The sequence below is a fragment of the Anser brachyrhynchus genome, assembly GCF_964034855.1.
Source record: "Anser brachyrhynchus genome assembly, chromosome: 8".
NCBI lineage: Eukaryota > Metazoa > Chordata > Aves > Anseriformes > Anatidae > Anser > Anser brachyrhynchus.
Window position 1 is genome coordinate 24,675,314 of NC_137702.1, and position 19,947 is coordinate 24,695,260.

The 19,947-nt window shown below is 36.2% G+C and overlaps 1 protein-coding gene across 1 annotated transcript in view; it reads left to right on the plus strand.

The window, feature by feature from the left end:
* CDC73 (cell division cycle 73) overlaps positions 1-18,517 on the plus strand; it is a 96,437-nt gene extending 77,920 nt beyond the window's left edge. Inside the window, exons 11-17 of the mRNA XM_080602155.1 lie at positions 15-72; positions 2,920-2,955; positions 3,271-3,358; positions 10,531-10,692; positions 12,570-12,670; positions 16,193-16,334; positions 17,576-18,517. Coding sequence (XP_080458281.1) covers positions 15-72; positions 2,920-2,955; positions 3,271-3,358; positions 10,531-10,692; positions 12,570-12,670; positions 16,193-16,334; positions 17,576-17,612 — 624 coding nt within the window. The 3' untranslated portion in view covers positions 17,613-18,517. The remainder of the gene's footprint in view (positions 1-14; positions 73-2,919; positions 2,956-3,270; positions 3,359-10,530; positions 10,693-12,569; positions 12,671-16,192; positions 16,335-17,575) is intronic.
* Positions 18,518-19,947: the final 1,430 nt, after the last annotated feature.

The following is a 19,947-nucleotide window of genomic DNA, read 5'->3' on the forward strand; positions in this document are numbered from 1 at the left end:
CTGCCTTTTCAAAGGAAGGTGCTTCTGCTCGAAAAACGCAAACGCCAGCAGCGCAGCCTGTACCACGACCAGGTAGGGTGACATCTTTTCATGCTTCTGCTCCAAGCAAGTATAAGCTTCAGAGAAGTTGTATTTAAAATTTTGGTTAGCTGAAGAATGAAGTGGAGGTCCTTTTTGTGGCTTTTAATGGCATATGTGTTGGAAATGACACGTGACTTTCTAGTTAGTTATACCACATGTAGCTTGAGAATTGAAATGTTCTGGTGCTTGGGTTCATTCTGTTCAGCATGTTTGCCCAGTCATCCTGTCGAAAGGACGTGACAGTGAAATTGAAAAGTCAAGTGAAAGACTTGGCTGTAAGGTTAATAGTTGAGAATGCCTTTTCAAATATGTAGTGAGAGTTGGTTAATATATCAAGGAGAAACAACCTAAATACAAAAGCCAGTCTCAGAAAGAGACTTGTTATACTTCTTCAATATATCAGAAATACAAGTATTTCTCTCAGTGTATTATCATTATTTCTCACACTTCTGAACACACAAGATGTGTAATGAGGTTAGAATCTTCAGCTGGATTTTTAAATTCCCAATCTAATAGACTTTAGCTACCAAGTCAGCTCTGTACATCAGACTGAATTTCCAACTGAAGTTCAAAGTTAGAAAGATGTAGGTATTTTGTTTTGTTTTAATGAGAAACCCATTGAAAAGGATTGAGGAAGACTGTAAAAATACAAACAGAAAATCGGTGCTTCCAAACAGCGTTGTGCATGGCTGTACTTAATTTACATATCATGAGAATTTTTGGTTTGGTGGAAGAAAGTTTCAAGTGAAAGGTATGATTTAAGAATGAGAAAATAGTTATTGTTATGAAGGTATTAAGAAGGGATCGCTTTTTTTGTCAGTAGTTTCTTTGGTGTTTTTTAATCAAAGCTGCCTTTCTAAATGAATATGCTTTTTTCTAGAAGTTTTGCTGGAGTACTGTGTTCTTGTTTAGATTACTAAGAGCTTTAAATACGTGCCTTGCTATTTCCTTGAGCTTTATTTCTAGGATTTAATGCTTTAATGTTGTAAAAGGATTCATCCCCCAAATCTATTCTAATACTGAATATTCTCACAGCATACCTAAATGCTGTTGTGCACAGGTTCTTCTGGTTGGTTATTTAGGTACTAGAAAGGTCATGCTGCCTGTCATACTTATCTCACTGGCCCTGTTGAGCATAACAATGCAAATGAAGCTGACAGACAGCAGTATGAAAAGGGTAGAAGTAGCAAGAGCAGGAATCTGACTGAATTGTCACAGGTCCCTACTTGCTAGTCGTAGTTTCACGTGCATTGACAGAAGTGTATTTTTTATACTGATGTTGCCCTTCTCTATTCAACTAGCTTGCCTCCATACTGTTGAAAAGAAAAAAAACAGTCTGAAGAAATATATATTACTACATTCCAAAAAAGGATTTCTTATTCTGCATGTTCTAGGACATTTGGGGGTTTGAGCCTCAGGAGGGAGGGAGTGTCTGTTCATAGTGGGTGACGGTATTTAAATGTGCAGTGTGCAGGAGGTTGCATCATTGCACATAGAAGGATTAGCTGAATTGATCGAAACAATTCTATAATGCTGATTTGAACAAATTTCTTAATTTTTTTGGGGGGGATACCTATTTAGATTATCTAGTTTTCTACTAACCTGTCTCGGTACAGCTATCACATTTCTTACAGATGCTTTATTTCTTGGCAGCTGATGCTGTCCATATGTTTCAGGAACTTTTTTTACAGTAAGGAGATAATTAAATTAAAAAATAAAAAAAAAAACATTGGGTAGGTAAAATTCAAGTAGTTCAATGTAGTATTGCCAGTTATATCTGTGCATTTGACAGTGTTAGGAAAAGATAATTAAGGATATAGTCTCAATATTTCAACAATGGCAACTGTGTGGTGTGAATATTTATAATGTTCTAGCCAGTTTCTGAAACAGTTGGTCATAAATAAACATGAGCAAGTTGGTGCTATGAAATTGGAAGTCAATTAATGAAATTTGTCATGCATAGTAGCAGTTGAGACTTAAGGTACAGTCTGCATCAATCTTTTTACTACTGAGTTTTCTAATTTTGTGGATTAGGATAATGGTAATTATTAAGCACAATAGTCCTTTCTTTAAGTTAGGAATCCTGAATACTCTAATTTATTAAAACTGAACTGTAAGATATTTATTTGGAGAAAGCCAGGTTATTCGGTAATAGCACCAAAGTGAAGAAACATGCGCTTTTCCAACTTTGGACTGAAACGTTTCCCAAAACTAGGAGGTCATGAAACATGGAAGACGAAAAAGGAAACACTTTATTGTGGGGAAAAATCCAACTAGGGGGATAATTGCAATCAGAAACTAACCCAAATAAGTCTGAAGCTATTGAAGACTTAGATTGTAGTAAGTTCTGTATGTCTGAAGGATAGCTAATCCTATGGAGATTTCATTTACTGTAACACCTACTTGTGGAAAGGTGAGGATCTGTAAAGATTGTCTTGTTGTGAAACAGTCTTCCTCTTGGTTCAGCACAGTTGAGCTTGGTATCTACAGGCAGCTTGCTTGAAGATTGCTGGCAGTGTTTCAGTGCTATACCGTCTTTTCCCTTTGGGGAGGATAGAGAAAGATGACTATTTTCAGAAAAAGCAGAGGAGATTGACTCAACTGTACTTGCATCTGTTTTCAGACAGTCAAAAGCTGTTTGTCTGCTGAATACTGAGACCCAAATTATAAATCCCCTCTTCAACTTTGTGTCTTGCTTCTCTGAAAATGATCTAATGACTATAGTGTGACTCCTGCGTCTCAAAACATTGAAAAGTGAGATAAACACTGAAATGTTTTGAGTCTTAGCATTTGTATTATGTATTACTCATTCTGTTGTATATTCTGTTTTTTTCTCAGTTTCTCAAGCAAGACCACCTCCAAACCAGAAAAAAGGTTAGTCATTTTTAGTTACTGTCCTTTTCATTTTTGTGTGAATTATGCCCACACTTTCTTTTGCTGGAACCACAAGCAAAGAGAATTGTATTTTGCTAAATGTGATTACCAATATTTAGAGACTCCTGGAGACTCCTGTTACAGGGATACGCTTTCTATGGTGAATGAAGACCTTCAATTTAGATATTCACTTACAGTTTCCCTTTAATATTTACCATAATTGCGGTCTGTTAAGCAAAATTTTGGTTTTGTGTACAGCTCCTTTAATTAAAAAAAAGAAAAAAGGCAAGAAATATAACTTCATTTTCTCTACAGGATCTCGAACTCCCATAATTATCATTCCGGCAGCCACGACCTCTTTAATAACGATGCTTAATGCAAAGGACCTTCTGCAAGATCTGAAGTAAGTAGCTGATTAGAACATACTAGAACATATTGTAATGCTGTATAAAAAATTGTTGTCAGATACAGTTTTATTAGTACCAAATTAATAAACAATCAGGAGGGAGTTTCTTCTGTCTCATGACAGACTAGTTTTACAGACCAGATTATAAAAGAAATGTATGCCTCATGAATAGTGGTTAAAAAAAAAAAAAAGGCAAAAAAATTCAGTGTTTGCACAATTGAGCCAAATGGGCAGATTGAGAAGATCTTACAGTACCATTTCTAATGACTAGAGTGGTTTTCTTCTTATGTAATGTATATGCATACATGTGCAAGTGATAACAAACCCTTACCATGGAAGAAGGCTCAGAGGAGCTAGGCAAGGATGATCACAGAATCACACAAGTGCTTGAATCAGAAGGGACCTTAAAGACCATCCAGTTCCCACCCTTCTGCCATGGGCAGGGATGCAACCCAGTAGACCACGTTGCCCAGGGCGCCATCCAGTCTGGCCTTGAACAACTCCAGCATGGGGCATCCACAGCTGTTCTGGGCAACCTGGTCCAGTGCTTCACCACTCTGAGTAAAGAATTTCTGCATAACATCTAATCTAAATCTCCCCTTTTGGAGTTTAAAACCTCCTCGTTGTCCCATCACTATCTGCCGGTGTAAAAAGCCACTTTCCTTCTTTTTTATAAGCCTCTTTAAGTACAGAAAGGGATCGTGCAGGTCAGAAGAGAATGCAGGAGATGACCATAGCCATGGTAAAGGAAAAGAGAAGCAGAGGTTGGCCTTTTAGATAAATGGCTATAGTGGCTGAGCAGATCAACTGGTTGTCTAAATGGTCTTCCCTGAGACAATCAATAGAAGATACTAACTTGTAGAGCCAGCCATACCACCAGGAGGGAAGTTTATATGTTGCCTAGCCCAACACAGAGTATAAAAACTGAACAACCAAAAAAATGAACTTTGAAGAGAACAGGCTTGAGCTTTCTTCAACACATATTTCTTCCCAGTGGCTGGGGACACGCAGCGTTGTGGTGATGAATATACAGTGACCGGTAATGAGAATCTGTTTGTATTGCCATCTAACTCCGTCTTGTACTTGTATATTATCCTTGTGTGTCGATTTCAGTTCGTTGCTGTATCACCCTACTCAATCAAAATCCCGTGTAGTGTCAAACCTATGCCCAAATAAGTAAATTCAATATTAACATTAAATTCTTCGATTTTGGAACGTCTAAAAGACCCTGGTCAGAAAGTATTGGACTCTCATACTAATTGGCACTTCAGACAAGATATACTTGAGAGTAAATGTTACTCAGTAAAAATTCAGTAATAATAGGACTTTTGATTTAGCGGTATGCTTGTGAATAAGAGTCTATAGAGTAAGTTGTGGTTTAAGTAGGTAGCTTTAAGGTAGGGTAGTGTTAAGACCATCTACAAAAGGGACTGCTACCCTTTATTAGGGTATAAATAAATTAAGTACTAAGAAAGATTGGGAAAAAAGTTAGTCAAGTTTTAAAAAAGAGAAGGGATTTTAAAATAAGAGAAGTGGGACTTTTTTATGGGTAGAATAACATTGCACTGATTTCAGTGATATTTGGGATTAATTCGAAAAATGGAAAGATTCTGGTAAGTTGAAAAAAGGAAAGGGAGAAGTAAGCTTGTATTTTTTGTTAAGAAGTTGCTCGACAGCAGTAGTGAAGTTAGGAAATATATAAGAATTCATACAGTCTAGAAACAGTTACAAAAGACAACATGATACATAAAATGGTGTATGCAGGGAACGAAATCAGAATACATTCTTAAAAGCAAAACTGCAACCTCATATCATAGCCAACCTCTGCATGCAGAGGGATCACTTGCTCTGAGGACAATGAGTGGTCAGACAGTTGGACTCTGACAGTGTGTTCTGTTTTTCTTTGCCAACATCGCTGTAACATCTTAAAAACTACATATGCGTTGATACCAGAAAGATGGGAGATGTTATTTTTGTTAGTTTTGTTTAGCAATCATTAGTAAATGTCTCTGTGCAGAAATAGTGGGTATTCTTTTTTAAAGTTCATATACAGCAAAAATGATAATGAAACATTATCAGTAAGAATTGATGAAAATTCTTTTAGGGAAATAATACTGAGTTGCTAAAATTGATTTATTACGTTGCAGTGTGCTAGAATATGGCAGTTTACAACTGCTGTTGCTTAAATAAATGAACCTATCAGATTCTAAAATTTAATTCATTATGGTTAAATGCAATCAACATGATACTTTGCTTCCGTAATGGCAAGGTAGAAATCAGTATTGTGTTTTTAATAAACAAAAACTTGTCCGACAGACCACGGTTTTTAAAGTTGCCTGTTAATATCAGTCCATTTTTCTGAAACAGTCATTTTCACAGAAAAATACACTGTTATAGATAGTTTGCACCAGTAGTCCATTCAAAAAGTTGGGTAGTTATTCTTTCTTCCACCTTCAGCACTTCCCTTATCCTTTATGAGACTTTATACGCTTGTTTTTGAAAAATAGTCTGTCCATATTGTGGTGCTAAATTTTAGTGGAGTTGCCCTAGAATTTTTTTAAAACAGCACTGTGAGATACAAGGTGCCTTCAGATCTCTAGCTATTCCTGGCTTCTAGATTACTGCCACATGCCACCCAAAGATCTGGTAGGCATGCTGGACTCTTAAGGCCTCTTATGAAATATTTAATCTGTGAGAAGGCTGGCTTTTAACATTATGATTTAATGTGCGAGCAGTTACTAGTTTGATCTAATTGTGTTGACAGAGGATGTTGCTTGTTTATGTGGGTTTTTATGCTTAAGAAACGATTACATAAGCACAAGCCCTGGATTTTACATCTATGTAGTTCATGAGTGTGGTGCAGGAATAGATATAATGGAATAAAGCACCTGTATGTCATCTCTAAGTATATCCGTGCTAGGAAGGCTGCACTGTTTCCAGCTCCATGGGGGCACAATTACAGTTAGCTTCTCTAGACTTGCTCCTAAAGAAGGCTGAGTGTTTGAGTGCAAAGAACTTGATCCTGGGAAGGGGAAAAAAAAAAAAAAAAAAAGGGAACAAAGGAAGACACCGACATAGTTAACAGGTATCGAAAGCTAAGTGAAGAAGCAAGGGACGTTGATGAATCAGAAATGCAACAGCAAAACTCAGAAGAGCAAAATATTAATTCAGCTGTGACAGCTGTAGCACTTTTCTAGAAAATGTGCCACCTGGTCTGTAATTTTTGCATTTCAAATTTACTGAAGTAGTTTGTTTAGGAATGGCTGCAGGGTTTGTTCTTAATGTTCAGGTATGCAGAGTGTGGAACTGGCCTTGATGTAGAATGATATATATGGGATGATTTTGCAGGGAAAAAGGGTTGTGTAGTTTTGCCTTGAGTCACCACCTTCTGTAATTCATTCCCCACTTTCAGCTAAATTTGACAGAACAGTAGCGATTCAGAAGATGCATTTCATTTGCCACAAGCTTTGGAATAAAAAAAAAAAATGATGCTGTCCACATGGAAAAACACCTAAATTAATAAGGAAGATGCAGATAGATTTGAATTTCTTGTATTTTTAGGGGTAATCGGCCTGCTTGTTAGCTCTATCAGAGACCAATGGTACAGCACAAGGAGAAGGGATTTCTGGAGCAGGAGGAGTGTTTGAGGGACATTGCAGAGGAATTTGCTAGGAAACGTAAGAGAATCCCCAGAATTCAGGTGAGGCATCTCTGGGAGGATGAGGCACGCAGGGCTGTTTGGGTAGGAAGGCTTTGGCGTGCGTGTGAAGCACACTGTTCACAGGCTGCAGTGCTGGCTCCCTTACTGTTCTGTGAGGTGTGGGGTAATAAAGAAGGAGCGTTTGGGTTACGTGGAACAAGAGTGGAGCAGAAATTTGTATCAGGAAGATGTAAACATTTAGGTGATGAATATATACTTTTATTATTATGATGATTTACTTAGGATATGTTTAACCATAGTTGCTTTTCTTAATCTGGTAAGAAAGCAGAGTACACAGTTAAACTGAATGGGTTGAAAATTTATAATTGGCCCTCTGTTATAAACAAAAAAAGCCTTTATAGTTAGTATCAGCAGTTTTGCACAGCTAAAAACGATGTAGCAAACAAACCCTTTGAAACTTCTGTTAAAGTACAGTTTCTCTAACTGATATTTGTGGCCAGGCAACTCAATGAGATTTATTCAACTTTGATATGGAGCAAACAGTCTGAAAGACTCAGGGATGATGCATTACAAAAGTGCCTTGTTCTCTTGCGAAGGTAGGTATATGAGGCTTTTGACACTGTAATCAAATAAGAAATAGTGAGAGGGTTGTAAAAGAAGTCTCAAATTCTAAACATAATCAGATGTGTGTTATGATGAGCTCAGTTACTGTCCAGCATTGGAGTCGCCTTATTTTCTGTTGATACATTTTGCAGAAGGCCCAAACCGGGAGGCGGAAAGCGTTGACCTGACCCGAGTGGAAGTGTTTTAAAGTTAATGCGAACAATTCCTTTGAGCTTAGAGCTTAGACACAAGCAGTTCTGGCAGTTCAGTGGATGGTGTCTTACCAGTTACCTCCCATAATTTGATCTTGCTCAATCACTTGCCCGTTTCCCTTAAGGAAAGGGACCTGCTGCCTTTAAGTGCGAAAGCGCACCAATTTTTATGCGAATACTGATTTTGGCAACTAACAGCAACAGGATTGAGCACTATTAATTTCCTAGTAAGAGTATAAATATAAAGATGGTTTCTAAATAAGTGTGGGATCACTTTTTTTTGACTAGGGAATAGTAATCTGGAGAAGCAATAAAAATGTAAGCTACTGCACAGTCAGGCTTCAGAACACATTTCTAGTGTACAGCATGATTAAAAAGGGGTCAAGTACAAATATGTAGTTAAGCTACCAGGCGGAGTATTGTGGCAAATTATTCCCAAGAGAAGATGGTGTTTTTGCTGTTTTCTTTAATACTCAGATTTCTTGAGTTTGACTTTTATGTCTAGTGATGGAGTAAGCCTCTCATAATAGAAATTGCTGTATGATTATAAATGATTCTCAGTTTGGGAGCACGTAGCTTTTATTATACGTGCTTGCATTTCAAGGATTTTGGAGCAAAGTAGCCATGGATTCAGCATGCATTTCATAAATGTTCTGTAAGCTGTTGTTTATTCCTCTACTCTGTGCGTGTACATATGTGTAAGCATTTCCTTCAATGCTTTCTTTGATAGACACCTTTTTTACTCTTCCCTTTTGAATCTGCTCATTGTATTGTTTTTTTTCTTCAGAACATTCAGATAACAAGGTATTTGTTCTGTCCTGTTCCGTCCTATTCAGACTTCTACAGCAAGTAAAATGGGAGGGTATTGTAGTCCAGAAGATACAGGCATTACGGCAACATTTGGTTTGCCTCAGTTAGGTAACAGTTTTTAGCTGACCATGAACTGGAGAGAAACTTGTCAATAAACTAGCATTGAAATGAATTCTTACACACAAGCATATGAAGCTAGAAGTAACACTGAGAATGTCTGTGTCAGCCAATATCGAGGTGCTTCAGATATAATTTATAGTGGTGAAATTGCCAGACTTTGTAGAATCAATATTGCTTGTTAATACCCTTGTTCCTCTAACTTGGTAGAGCTGGTTGGGTTTCCATTTAAAATGTGTTTTTAAAAGCCTAAAACACAATATTAAATCTGTAATGCTTCTCCCCAAGCCCTGATACCACTTTCTCATTGAGTATGAAATGTTAGCAAAAGCCAGTATTTTCAGGTGGGGTGAATAATGAACTTTTCCTCTTACTTCATTTTTCTTTCCTTTTTACTATTTCCACAGTAATTTAAAGTGCAGTCTACCTGTTGTTTAAGCATATTCAAGTTGTTTTTTAGTACTGAACTTAAAATGGGTTGAAGAGAACACCTTTAAAAATGTTTCAAGCAGCATGTCCATAAATGCAGTAAACGTTCAGAATGCACCATCTGCTTTATAATGAAGAGAAATCTTACCTGTTGTGTGGAGTATTGTGCTTTTAAAATATAGCGCCAACACTCCTGATACCTTGTGCAGTTAAGTGAAATATACTGTTTCTTTTTTGTCAGAACTTTGGAAATGAAATGTCAGAGGCAAACAATATTAGTAGTGCGACTGGGTGGTTCTCACTAGACTGTTAGGAGAAGGTGGCTCTGAGCTCTTGCTCTCTCCTTAGTTTTTTTGCTGGCCTGGTAGGTGATACTGGTCACATCAGCATACCTTTCTGTGATGTAGTTTTACATCTGTAAAAATGCATGATTTTATTATCTTCCCTTTTTCATTAGTAAAAAGCCCTACACTACTCTCTCATTTATGATGCCAATTTTAAGAACTGCAGGGTGTACTGTATTTTATTATTGCCATATAGAAGAGGTTCTTGAAATGGAATTGCTTTTTTTTAAACAAAGATGAGGCTGAAAAATAAAAATTCTGAAATTCATTTGGCGGGTCACTTCTTAACCATTTCTTTTTGTCTTACTGAGATTATGTGAGACATAAGGATCATGCTGTCCTTATTTTGTAAGCATTATTTATCTATCAGAGAAGCTTTTAAAAAATAAAAAAATAAATCCATAATTTTAGTACATGCATTGAAGTAACCAGATGAATCATCTGATCTTGTAAAATCACTCATTAAAAAAAAAAAGAAAAGAATAACATCTGATCCATTTGACCAAAAATCCCAGCTTTCATGAGGAAAAAATAATTCTGGATAGGTTTGAGTTCCCCAAGGACAAAAGCTATAAAATTTACTCCAGGAAGCAATGATTTCTTAATGCCTAAGCTTCCCCATGTCTTCACATGTTATTTATCCTTGATCATTAAAAATAATTTGTTATTGCTGTTCAGCAGGCTATGATCTGGCTTCTCATCTGCAAATGCGTTGGGTAAGGTAGGCAAGACATGCCACAAACATGTAAGAACAGCTCTGGCTGTAGATTTGAGGGGCAGAAGACGTTTTAGTACAACTGGTTTTGTCACAAAGACTCGTGAAACTTTGTCGTCTTGCTGTACTGAATGGGTAGTCATGGAGGCTTGGCGTAGTGAAAATGAGGTGGTTTCAGTGACTGCTGCCAATAATGCAACGTTCCAAAAAAGTTGGTACTTTTCCTGTTGATTCGATCAAATTACTTTTGCCTACTGAACGTTTCTTTATTCTCCAAGGTTTGTACCATCAGATGAAAAGAAGAAGCAAGGCTGTCAGCGAGAAAATGAAACTCTAATACAGAGAAGGAAGGACCAGATGCAGCCTGGGGGAACTACAGTCAGCGTTACTGTACCTTATCGAGTAGTAGACCAACCTCTAAAGCTTATGCCACAAGACTGGTAAAATAGATTTCCCATTACAAAAGCTCTTTATCAGGAGAATGCAGAATGTGGAGGGGACCAATAAAATTCTATTAAACTGCATAAGAAGTGAAGACAAGGCTGTAAGAATGGGTTTGATTGACTCTATAGGAGTGTTGTCTCCAGCTTAAAATGATATAAAGCTAAACTTCTTGATAGATCTTTCTTAAAAATAACATTTTGTTTTAACAATATGAGCAGCACAACTATTTTCAGTTTGTCTGAAATGTTCCAGGAATTCAAGTAAGAATGTTCATGAGTTTTCCAGTTTGCGATACTGTAGCATGCAAGTTGCTGAAGCATGGTCCAAGAGAAGAATCCTTCTTTATTATCTTCTTTCTGAATTAGAGCCTATTGGGAAGATGCATTTGCCGACCTCTTCAACATCTGCTGTTCTAACTTTTTTATAATAGTTTAAAGAGGGGAAAAAAAAAAACACAGTAAAAACAGAACTGCAGTTTCAGTAGTGAATCAGATTCAATGAACTGGATTCAATGATAGAAGCTTGCTTCTGAAGGGAGAGCCCCAGTTGGGGGAAGGGAATGAGAGAGCTTTTTGCAGCTTTTTCATAAAAGTAAAAGATTTTGTCTCTAAGCCCGTTCCTTGATACTATGAAAATATATTTCTCTTTGAATAGGAAAATTCTGGAGAAATAAGTTTATTATTTGTGAGGTAATGAATTAGGCAACATTCTTAGTTCTTCCTCAGAGGTGTGAGGATTTTAGATGTGCATGACATTTTTGATGGTTTTGTAGCTTCGAAAGTAGTTTTTAATGGAGAGGAGTATTTTTGGAAAGGTCCTATTCCTAAATTGTGTTCTATATTTAGAACTTGAATAAATCACAAATCAGTGGTTTTAAAATTCTAATACTGAATAGCACTTAAGAGGATCAAACCTTAATATCCAAATTGGTATTTAAAGTGCTTCTGACCAAAGAGAGAAAATGATGTGTTTTTATTTAGCTTGTTTTTAATCCAACAGAGCATCAGACATTAGCATCTGGAAATTAACACGTGGAAGTTTTTGAAGTTGTTGCTTTTAAAGTTTTGTTGTTGCTGTTTTTTCTGTTACCCGTTACAAACCTTGCAATGCAATTTTAAATGGCAAGCCTTAAAGTTTCTGTTTTTCTCTTAAAAAATATCACAAATATATCCCTTGATCATTCTTTTCCATTTGGGGTTTGGTAGACTAGAATTAAATTTGGGTGTTAGGTTAGGGATGCAATTATTTGTTCTAGTAGGTAGGAACCATGCTTGGATGATGTAAACGTTCAAGAAGAAGGCAGACTGTATGTGGGAGGACATGTATTCTCAAAGGTTTTTTCTGAAAATTTTATTAATATAAAAGCTTCATCATCTTAATCACAAATGTATTGTCTTAAACCGCAGGTAATGGTTACATACCCTCACAATAAATGACGCACTTTGCAACTGGAGGCAGAAATTTAGCAGCTGTCTCTTGCAATAAATTTTTAGAATAAAAGCTAACAGTGTGCAGAATAAAGGCTTTTAAATTGCTACATCTCAAGTTACAGTCTAATTTGTAGGGGATTATGTTTAAACTGTTTGAACACTTATAAAAAGCAAAACAATGTCCAGAAATAAACACTATTTCACTATTTCCAATAAATCTGCAAAGGGCAGAACTAAAAGTCTAGATAATTCACATAAGGTTTTGCTTTGTAATGGAGAAAATGTAGTTGTACTGAAGGTGCAGTTGTTAAATGGGATATATTACTATTACAAAAACAACAACAACAAAAACTACACTATGTTAAAATACATGTTTTCTTAAACAGGCAATGTATTTTAAATGTTCAAGGCCATCAGCGTGTTCATCCTTTTTATATTCACAGGGATCGTGTGGTGGCAGTATTCGTACAGGGTCCAGCTTGGCAGTTCAAAGGCTGGCCTTGGCTCTTGCCTGATGGATCACCTGTTGATATCTTTGCAAAAAGTAAGGTTTTTGTTTGTGTTTAAGCGTTTTAGGGTTTGTTAGTCTGCTTTTAGTTTTGTGGTGTTTATGCTCATGGTCAAGTACTGTTGGACTAAGTTGGTTGAAAAAGCAGGGGCTTGGGTATTCACACAGATGGCAAATATTAATGTGTCCTCTGCAACTCTTCTGTTCTGACCTGTGGAAGCTCATGGAAATCTTCTCAGAGCTGTTGTCTTTACCAGAGGTTTGGAAATAGCTAATGTACCAGAAAGGAAATTTACTTTCCAAGCCTGTAAAACAGGCAAAAAGGCTATTTATGTAACACTTTATAAACGGCTGTCTTCAGATTTCATGACTTGTTTGAAGAGAGGATTAATCACCCAGTATTTCACAAAGAGTTTTGAAAGTATGTTCTGGTGTTTGACAAAAACTTGGTGATAATGATGGTAATAGGATACAAATACTTCTAACGTGCAAGTTAGATGTTTCCATGTGTAGATTGGAACATTCACAAGTCTTACAAGGAGCGGCTGAGGGAGCTGGGGTTGTTCAGCCTGGAGAAGAGGAGGCTCAGGGGAGACCTCATCGCTCTCTATAGGTACCTTAAAGGAGGCTGTAGAGAGGTGGGGGTTGGTCTGTTCTCCCACGTGCCTGGTGACAGGACGAGGGGGAATGGGCTAAAGTTGCACCAGGGGAGGTTTAGGTTGGATGTTAGGAAGAACTTCTTTACTGAAAGGGTTGTTAGGCATTGGAATGGGCTGCCCAGGGAGGTGGTTGAGTCACCATCCCTGGAGGTCTTTAAGAGACGTTTAGATGTAGCCCTTAGTGATATGGTTTAGTGGAGGACTTGTTAGTGTTAGGTCAGAGGTTGGACTGGGTGATCTTGGAGGTCTCTTCCAACCTAGATGATTCTGTGATTTTTTTTTTTGTTAGCACAATTGTGCCAGTATGTTTTGGTGTACACAGAGCACTTCTCTTGCACTGTTCACTATTCTAATTGCAAAGTATGCAATAATATCTAAGGAAACTGCAAGCTTCTGTTCACTGTTGCTATTGCTTCATTGTGAAGCTGCCTTAGAAAATAGACCTTTTTATAGTGTCCAGTGTTTTCTGAGCTACAGATTTAAAAAAAATAAAAAATAATTCAGTTTGTCATCTTCCAGTTAGTATATTGAGGAGACAGGTCTGATCAGGTTTTGCATTGTGTGCATATTTGGTATAGAAGTAGGACCCCAAAAGAATGCTAGTTTGGGATGCAGAGTGGGGAACAGTCAGAAGGCTAAGGCTGTGAACAAGAAAACAGAATGAGTTGAATGAAGGATTGAACAGGTAGTAAGTGAAAGAGTCTTAAATTCAAAATTAAAAAAAAACAAAACAAAACCACAGGAGGGTTTAACAGAAGAGACTAATGAAAGAAATAAAGAAAATATGTAGGGGGACATAGGATAGGAATTGTAATGATAAATTTTGCTATGTCTAAAAATATGTCTAAAAATAAATCAAAAACCTAGAAAATCAAAAACCTAGCCTTAGGTGTTCAGACCGGAGATGTACAAATCCTTAGATTTTTAAAGTGAAAGAAAGGTACCTTTTCTTAATTGATTCATAAAGATATGTTGAAATACACCCTTTACATTTTAGAAGTGCATTCAATTGTTTTAAAGATAGCTATTTGGAAAATGCTTTCCTGATAGTGATCTCTAGTGCTTTTCCTAATGGCTTTATTCACTCCTCAAAATAAAAGCCATGTAAATTGGGAGTGAATGGGCAATGCCAGTGTAGCTATCGCTTTGCCTATATTTATTGTCTTCGATAGCCTTTGTAAAGGCACTTTCTGGGATCTGCAACAATCCATTGTTTCATCTACAGCTTGCAGTTCCTTGTGTAAGTCACAGGGTCCATGGTGATTAACAAGGATTTAAGGCATATTTCTGTCATTTTGGAAAACAAGAAGGTAGCTTACCGTAAAGAATTGGAGCAGAGTCTGTCAAACTGGTTTTATTTGTTCAATTGCTATGTCACACAGCATTTTGTTAGGTGAGTCTGTAGAATTGTTCTTAGTTTTCTTTCCATCTGTTCTGAGTGTTTAATGTTCATGTAGCAAGCAAGCTTCTTATCTTTGTGTCTGCAGGTGAACATTCCAGATGAAATTTTTGAATGATGTCAAGTTAATGAGCAAATATTTAATTTGGAATATCATTTTAAAAGTCTTTAAAATGCTAGAGTTTATTATTGTGCTTTAATTCTGATTTTTCAGGTCGGTTGTTTTCAGCTTAATATCATTTAACCTTAACACAAAGGTTGTCAATTGTTTTTTTTTTTTTGTAAATGCATAGCCCTGGTATGTGTCTATTTGCTTTCTCTAGGCTTATTTTAAAACAGGCAATGTTATATGGCAGATAGTATGTATGTATTCATGGTTTCGTTTCACACTGCTTGTCCAGTAGCGTTATAGGAAAACAGTAAAACTGCAGACTTCATGCACACTGAACAAAAGGTTTTTTGTTTTGCTTTTGCATTTTTTATTTTATTTCTTTTTTATTCTGCTTTATTCCTTACTGTGAGATATTAAGATAGACATCTTCTGGAGCACTTTTTGCTGAACCTTGGGATTCTATTCTAATTCTAATGGGTTCCTACTAAATTTAGCATACTGTGTTCACTAGCAGGGGTCAGGAAATCTGTTCCCCAATATTTTATACATTACAATTCCTTAGTATACTACCAAATATTGTTTTAGTAGCTAACAGACAAGAGTTAGTTCCCCCAAATGTACTTTGTTTTGGTGTTACATTTTGCTCTTGTTCATCTTGACTTATTCAAGAATATGTAATGCATCAAATTGATTACCAGATAGGAATTGTACAAGAGTTAAGTACTTTACACTGGATTGTGTCAAAATTATGATTTGGCCAAGGAAGCAAAAAGAATCACAAGAAAGATTTAATAGTCATCTTGCTAATACTTGGGGTTTACATAATTCACATGAGGCAATGCTTCCCCAAAGGAAAGTAATAGCTAATAATTTACCATTATTAGCTGAGTACTAGATCAGAAGAAATTGGCAGTACTATTTCTCAGAATATTTCATGTAGCATTTGGGGGTTATCTGCTTTCCAGGCTTCCTTCTCAGTAGTCTCAGTAAAATGAATTGTTGTTTTGGTGGTTTTTTTTGTTTGTTTGTTTTTTGTTTGTTTGTTTGTTTTTTAGGTTTTAGACAATTCAAAAATCTTCAGAAAGAATATCTTTGTTTTCCAAAGAAAACTCTCATGAGTTGGCGATGAGTTTCTGCTGTTCCCTTCGAATGTCTGCAATAGGGGCCACCCTTTCACTTAGAGCTATAGTAGTATGAGCACTGGAGAGTGGTCACCAGCCACTGTATTGAGTTCGGTGCCCTTTATTGACTGGTTGACTTTCTTGAGAGCTGGGCTTAATATTATTCTCACACTTTATTCTGAAAAAGGGGGAGATTCTCTTTGGCTAATAATTAAATACTGTAAAGTCATCTTGTATGTGCACTAAAGGTTTTTCTGTTTCCTGTAGTTAAAGCTTTTCATCTCAAATATGATGAAGTACGTCTGGATCCAAATGTACAGAAATGGGATGTAACAGTGTTAGAACTAAGCTACCATAAAAGACACTTGGATAGGCCAGTATTTCTACGCTTCTGGGAAACTTTGGACAGGTACATTTACTGTTGAAAATCCTTTATGCTCATGCTTTTATGATGTTCAGTGGGAATAAAAAGTTATGGAAACAAGGCAATTGTATTAAACTTAGACAGCTGAACAATGTTTTGTATTGAAAATATTTGTTTAGACTTTCCCTGACCATGCAGTTAAACATATACAGGTATATTTTCAGTATAAACAAAATAATAGTAGTCTCCAAACTATAATGTGTGTGGATGTAAAGGAAGGGCAGTTACTGATGACCGAGTAGTACAGTGATTCCCCCACCTCTCTTTAGGCAGAAGGAAAAGAGTGGAGAACAACTTACGTGGTGCATTTTTCCGTTGTTCCCCTAGCCCTTCTCTTGGACTACAGTTCTGAGCTTTAAGAGCTCTACTCTTTTCTGTCTGTACCTCACTAGATGACAGTCTAGCAAAGGTGAGAAACTACTTTAAGATAAAAGAGCTATAAAGTATAATCTTACTCTGATGCCTCTGGGCCCACAGCACCAGATAGAAGAGAAAGGTCAGAGAAGATGTGGCATATAATGAGTTTTGGTGTAGTCTTTCTTTCCTCTGTATCTTTGGAGCCTTCCAAGTACTTAGTGCTGCCTTTCATGAGAAGTGAGGGATGGAGGAGCACCAGCAGCTCTGTGAAGAGCAGCGCTGCTTCTGACTTTGCTTTGCCATGGCTCATAACCCTCTCTGAGTGAAAAGTTAATTGTAATATCTTTTTCATGTTTTAGAGAAGAAACTTGGTCATGAAGCAGCTGAAATATTGAGGGAAGAGAGAAGTCCATGCATTTAATGAGTGTTTAATCTTTTCATGTTGATTGCACAGCAAACTGCTTGAATGATTGAGTGGACTTCAAAAAGAAAAGTCCAGTGGGAATTGTGTAAATGATTCTGAACATCAAACTTTCTATGCGTTTTTATTTAAGTCTCAGCTAAACTATATATCTGAATTCCCAGTATGAGCTGGAGTTATCTTTAGCAACAGTTTTCAAATGCTAGAATCGTTTTGATGCCCCAGATGATGTGGATTTTCTTCAAAGCAAACATTTTAGCTTACTGTCTTGCAGTGGGACAAATACTGTGCATAATAAAGCTTTATGGCTTATAAGACATTACATCTCTTTAGCAACTCGCTAGTGCTCTAAGAATTTAGTTTTAACAAAGTGTGTTATTCCTGAGAGAAAAATTTCTATAAATACCAAAAAATAGTAATTTTGTGTTCTGTTCTTTTTATTTTTAAGGTATATGGTAAAGCATAAATCTCACTTGAGATTCTGAATCCTTCAGCTGCCATTTATTTCATGGAGTATGGATTAAGAACAATGAAAGAGGCTCCAGTTCGGAGACCAGAGCTCGCACTATGTAATATGTCAAGAACTTTACGAATGAAGAAGGGTCACAGTTTAAACTTTTTATAAAATCTGGTTTGGATGCTTCATGCTATGGCAGGTTGATACCTGTTGTTATTCAGAAGCAAAGGGGTTTTGCTTAAAACTATTTTTTTAATGTTGTTAGCCTTCTAGTCTGCAATCCAAATTGTATATTTTGATAGCAGCAGTTTCTTCTCTGTTTTGTTAAATTAGGCACATTTTTAAATAATGTGTTTTGTTCCTTATTAGAAAATAGATTGATCTCCACTGCAGGTTACAAATGTGTGTGTGCCTGTGCGCATGTGCGCACGTGTGTGTATATATATGTGTGTGTGTGTCTATATATATATATGTATAAAAAAATTATAGACACACTAACACACACATAGATGTTACCAAGGCTTTCTAAACCACTTAGCTTCTGAGCTTAGTTTTGGTTTTCTTTGCTTATTGTTTCATTTATTGAAAATATTTTGTTGTGAATGATACTACATTTTAGTTGATAGGACTTGCAAACTGAGCAAAATGAAGATTGTTTTGGATAAATCAAAATGTCAACCTGTATATGTATATTCTGTCAGTCTTTGAAAAAGGGAAGATGAAAAATCTAGAAAATTTTTTTTGGATTTGTAATGTCCCAGTTTACTAAATCTTTAAACTTTATTACAAATACCTTCAGGTCATGGTAATTTTAAATCTCCATTCTCCAGAGTTCTCTTTATTTAAACTGAAAGTGTTCCTATGTACATTCCCATCTATCAAAATACCTTCATGTGAGTTTAAATGTTACCAGGATTAAACAATGAATAGAAAGGGAGAGAGTTTGGATTTTTTTTTCCTAAAACAGCCACCACAAGGATGGAATCACTTTAACTTCTTTGCATTTGTACCTCTAATATCACCACTAATATTATTTTCTTGTGATGAAAGTAGCCCAGGCTATGCTTACTGAAGTTGTTGTTTTCTGATACGAGTGACTAATATGGTCTCCTAACAGTCCTGCATCAGAGTGGAAAATGAACTTACTCCGTTACCAAAGAACAGATTTGCTTGAGCTACAGTATAACTGACGCCAGAAGACCATGGTATTTGTATGGATTTATGGTATCTGTGTATCTATTTAATAACATTAAGTTGATGTTGCATACCAGTGGATGTAGAGAATGATTAAGTATTGTAACACCTGCATGGTTTTTTTCTGGGATAGAAAATACATGTTTATATTCCTGTTCTTGAAATCCAAAACCATGTTTTTTAATATACTTTACATTTAAGGTTTGACAAAAGTAAAATGTTCTACCTATTCTACTTTAGTTTTGCTTTTTATTTGATGTTACCTTCATTTTTAATAAAACCAGAAGGCACATCTCCTTCAGAGGTTTTTAAGATTGTCTTAAATTTATATGAAGACTGTGAGGTCTGAAAGGGTTTTAACAATATGTTTCTATCCCTGCTGTATCAGGATTACTATCTTTAAATTTAGCCAATTATCTTAATGGAAATAAAAACAAACAAACAACAATGACACCAAGATTAGAAGTTGTCACTGGATTTTTGAACAGATTCTGCAAAGTGGCTGAGAAGAGCAAGCAAAACAGAGCTTGTTTAAAATACACTAGAAAGTTCTCTTTTTTGCATGGGCACTTTGGTCAGTGCCAAGTGACTGTCTTTCTTAACACCTAAGCTTTATTAAAAGAGTATCTGTGTCATATGAGTGAGCTAAAAACATTCTATATTTTGGTGTAGCCTGTGCTATAGTTAGAAAAACTGGCTATCAACACCACAGTAAGTACCATAAGGAAGTTGCAAACTTAGCGTTTCTTACTGTTTAAATAGAGGGATATAACGTGTGGCTTTTTTGACTTTGAAATGTTCCAATTAGAAATGTAATTTTTTCAGACTTAGTACTTTACAGTACTAAAGAAAAAATTACAGTTTTAAATAAACTTCTACAATGAGCAGCAAATTTGCAAATCGAACTTTGAAGAGAAGTATGCTTCATGTGCACTTGTGGTATAGAGTCTATATATTGTTCTTAAAACATGCAAACTCCAATTATATTTTCTCTGCCCTATATTTCACTTGCATTTTAAAAGCTTGTGTAATCCTGGGTCCAATATTATACAGAGAAGATGGCCTGATGTAAATGTAAATTTTTGTATATATTGGGAGTAAATCCTCAGAAACTAGTGAAGTTATAGATGTGAAGCTGGCAGAAGAGCAAAATCCATGGAATCTTTGTA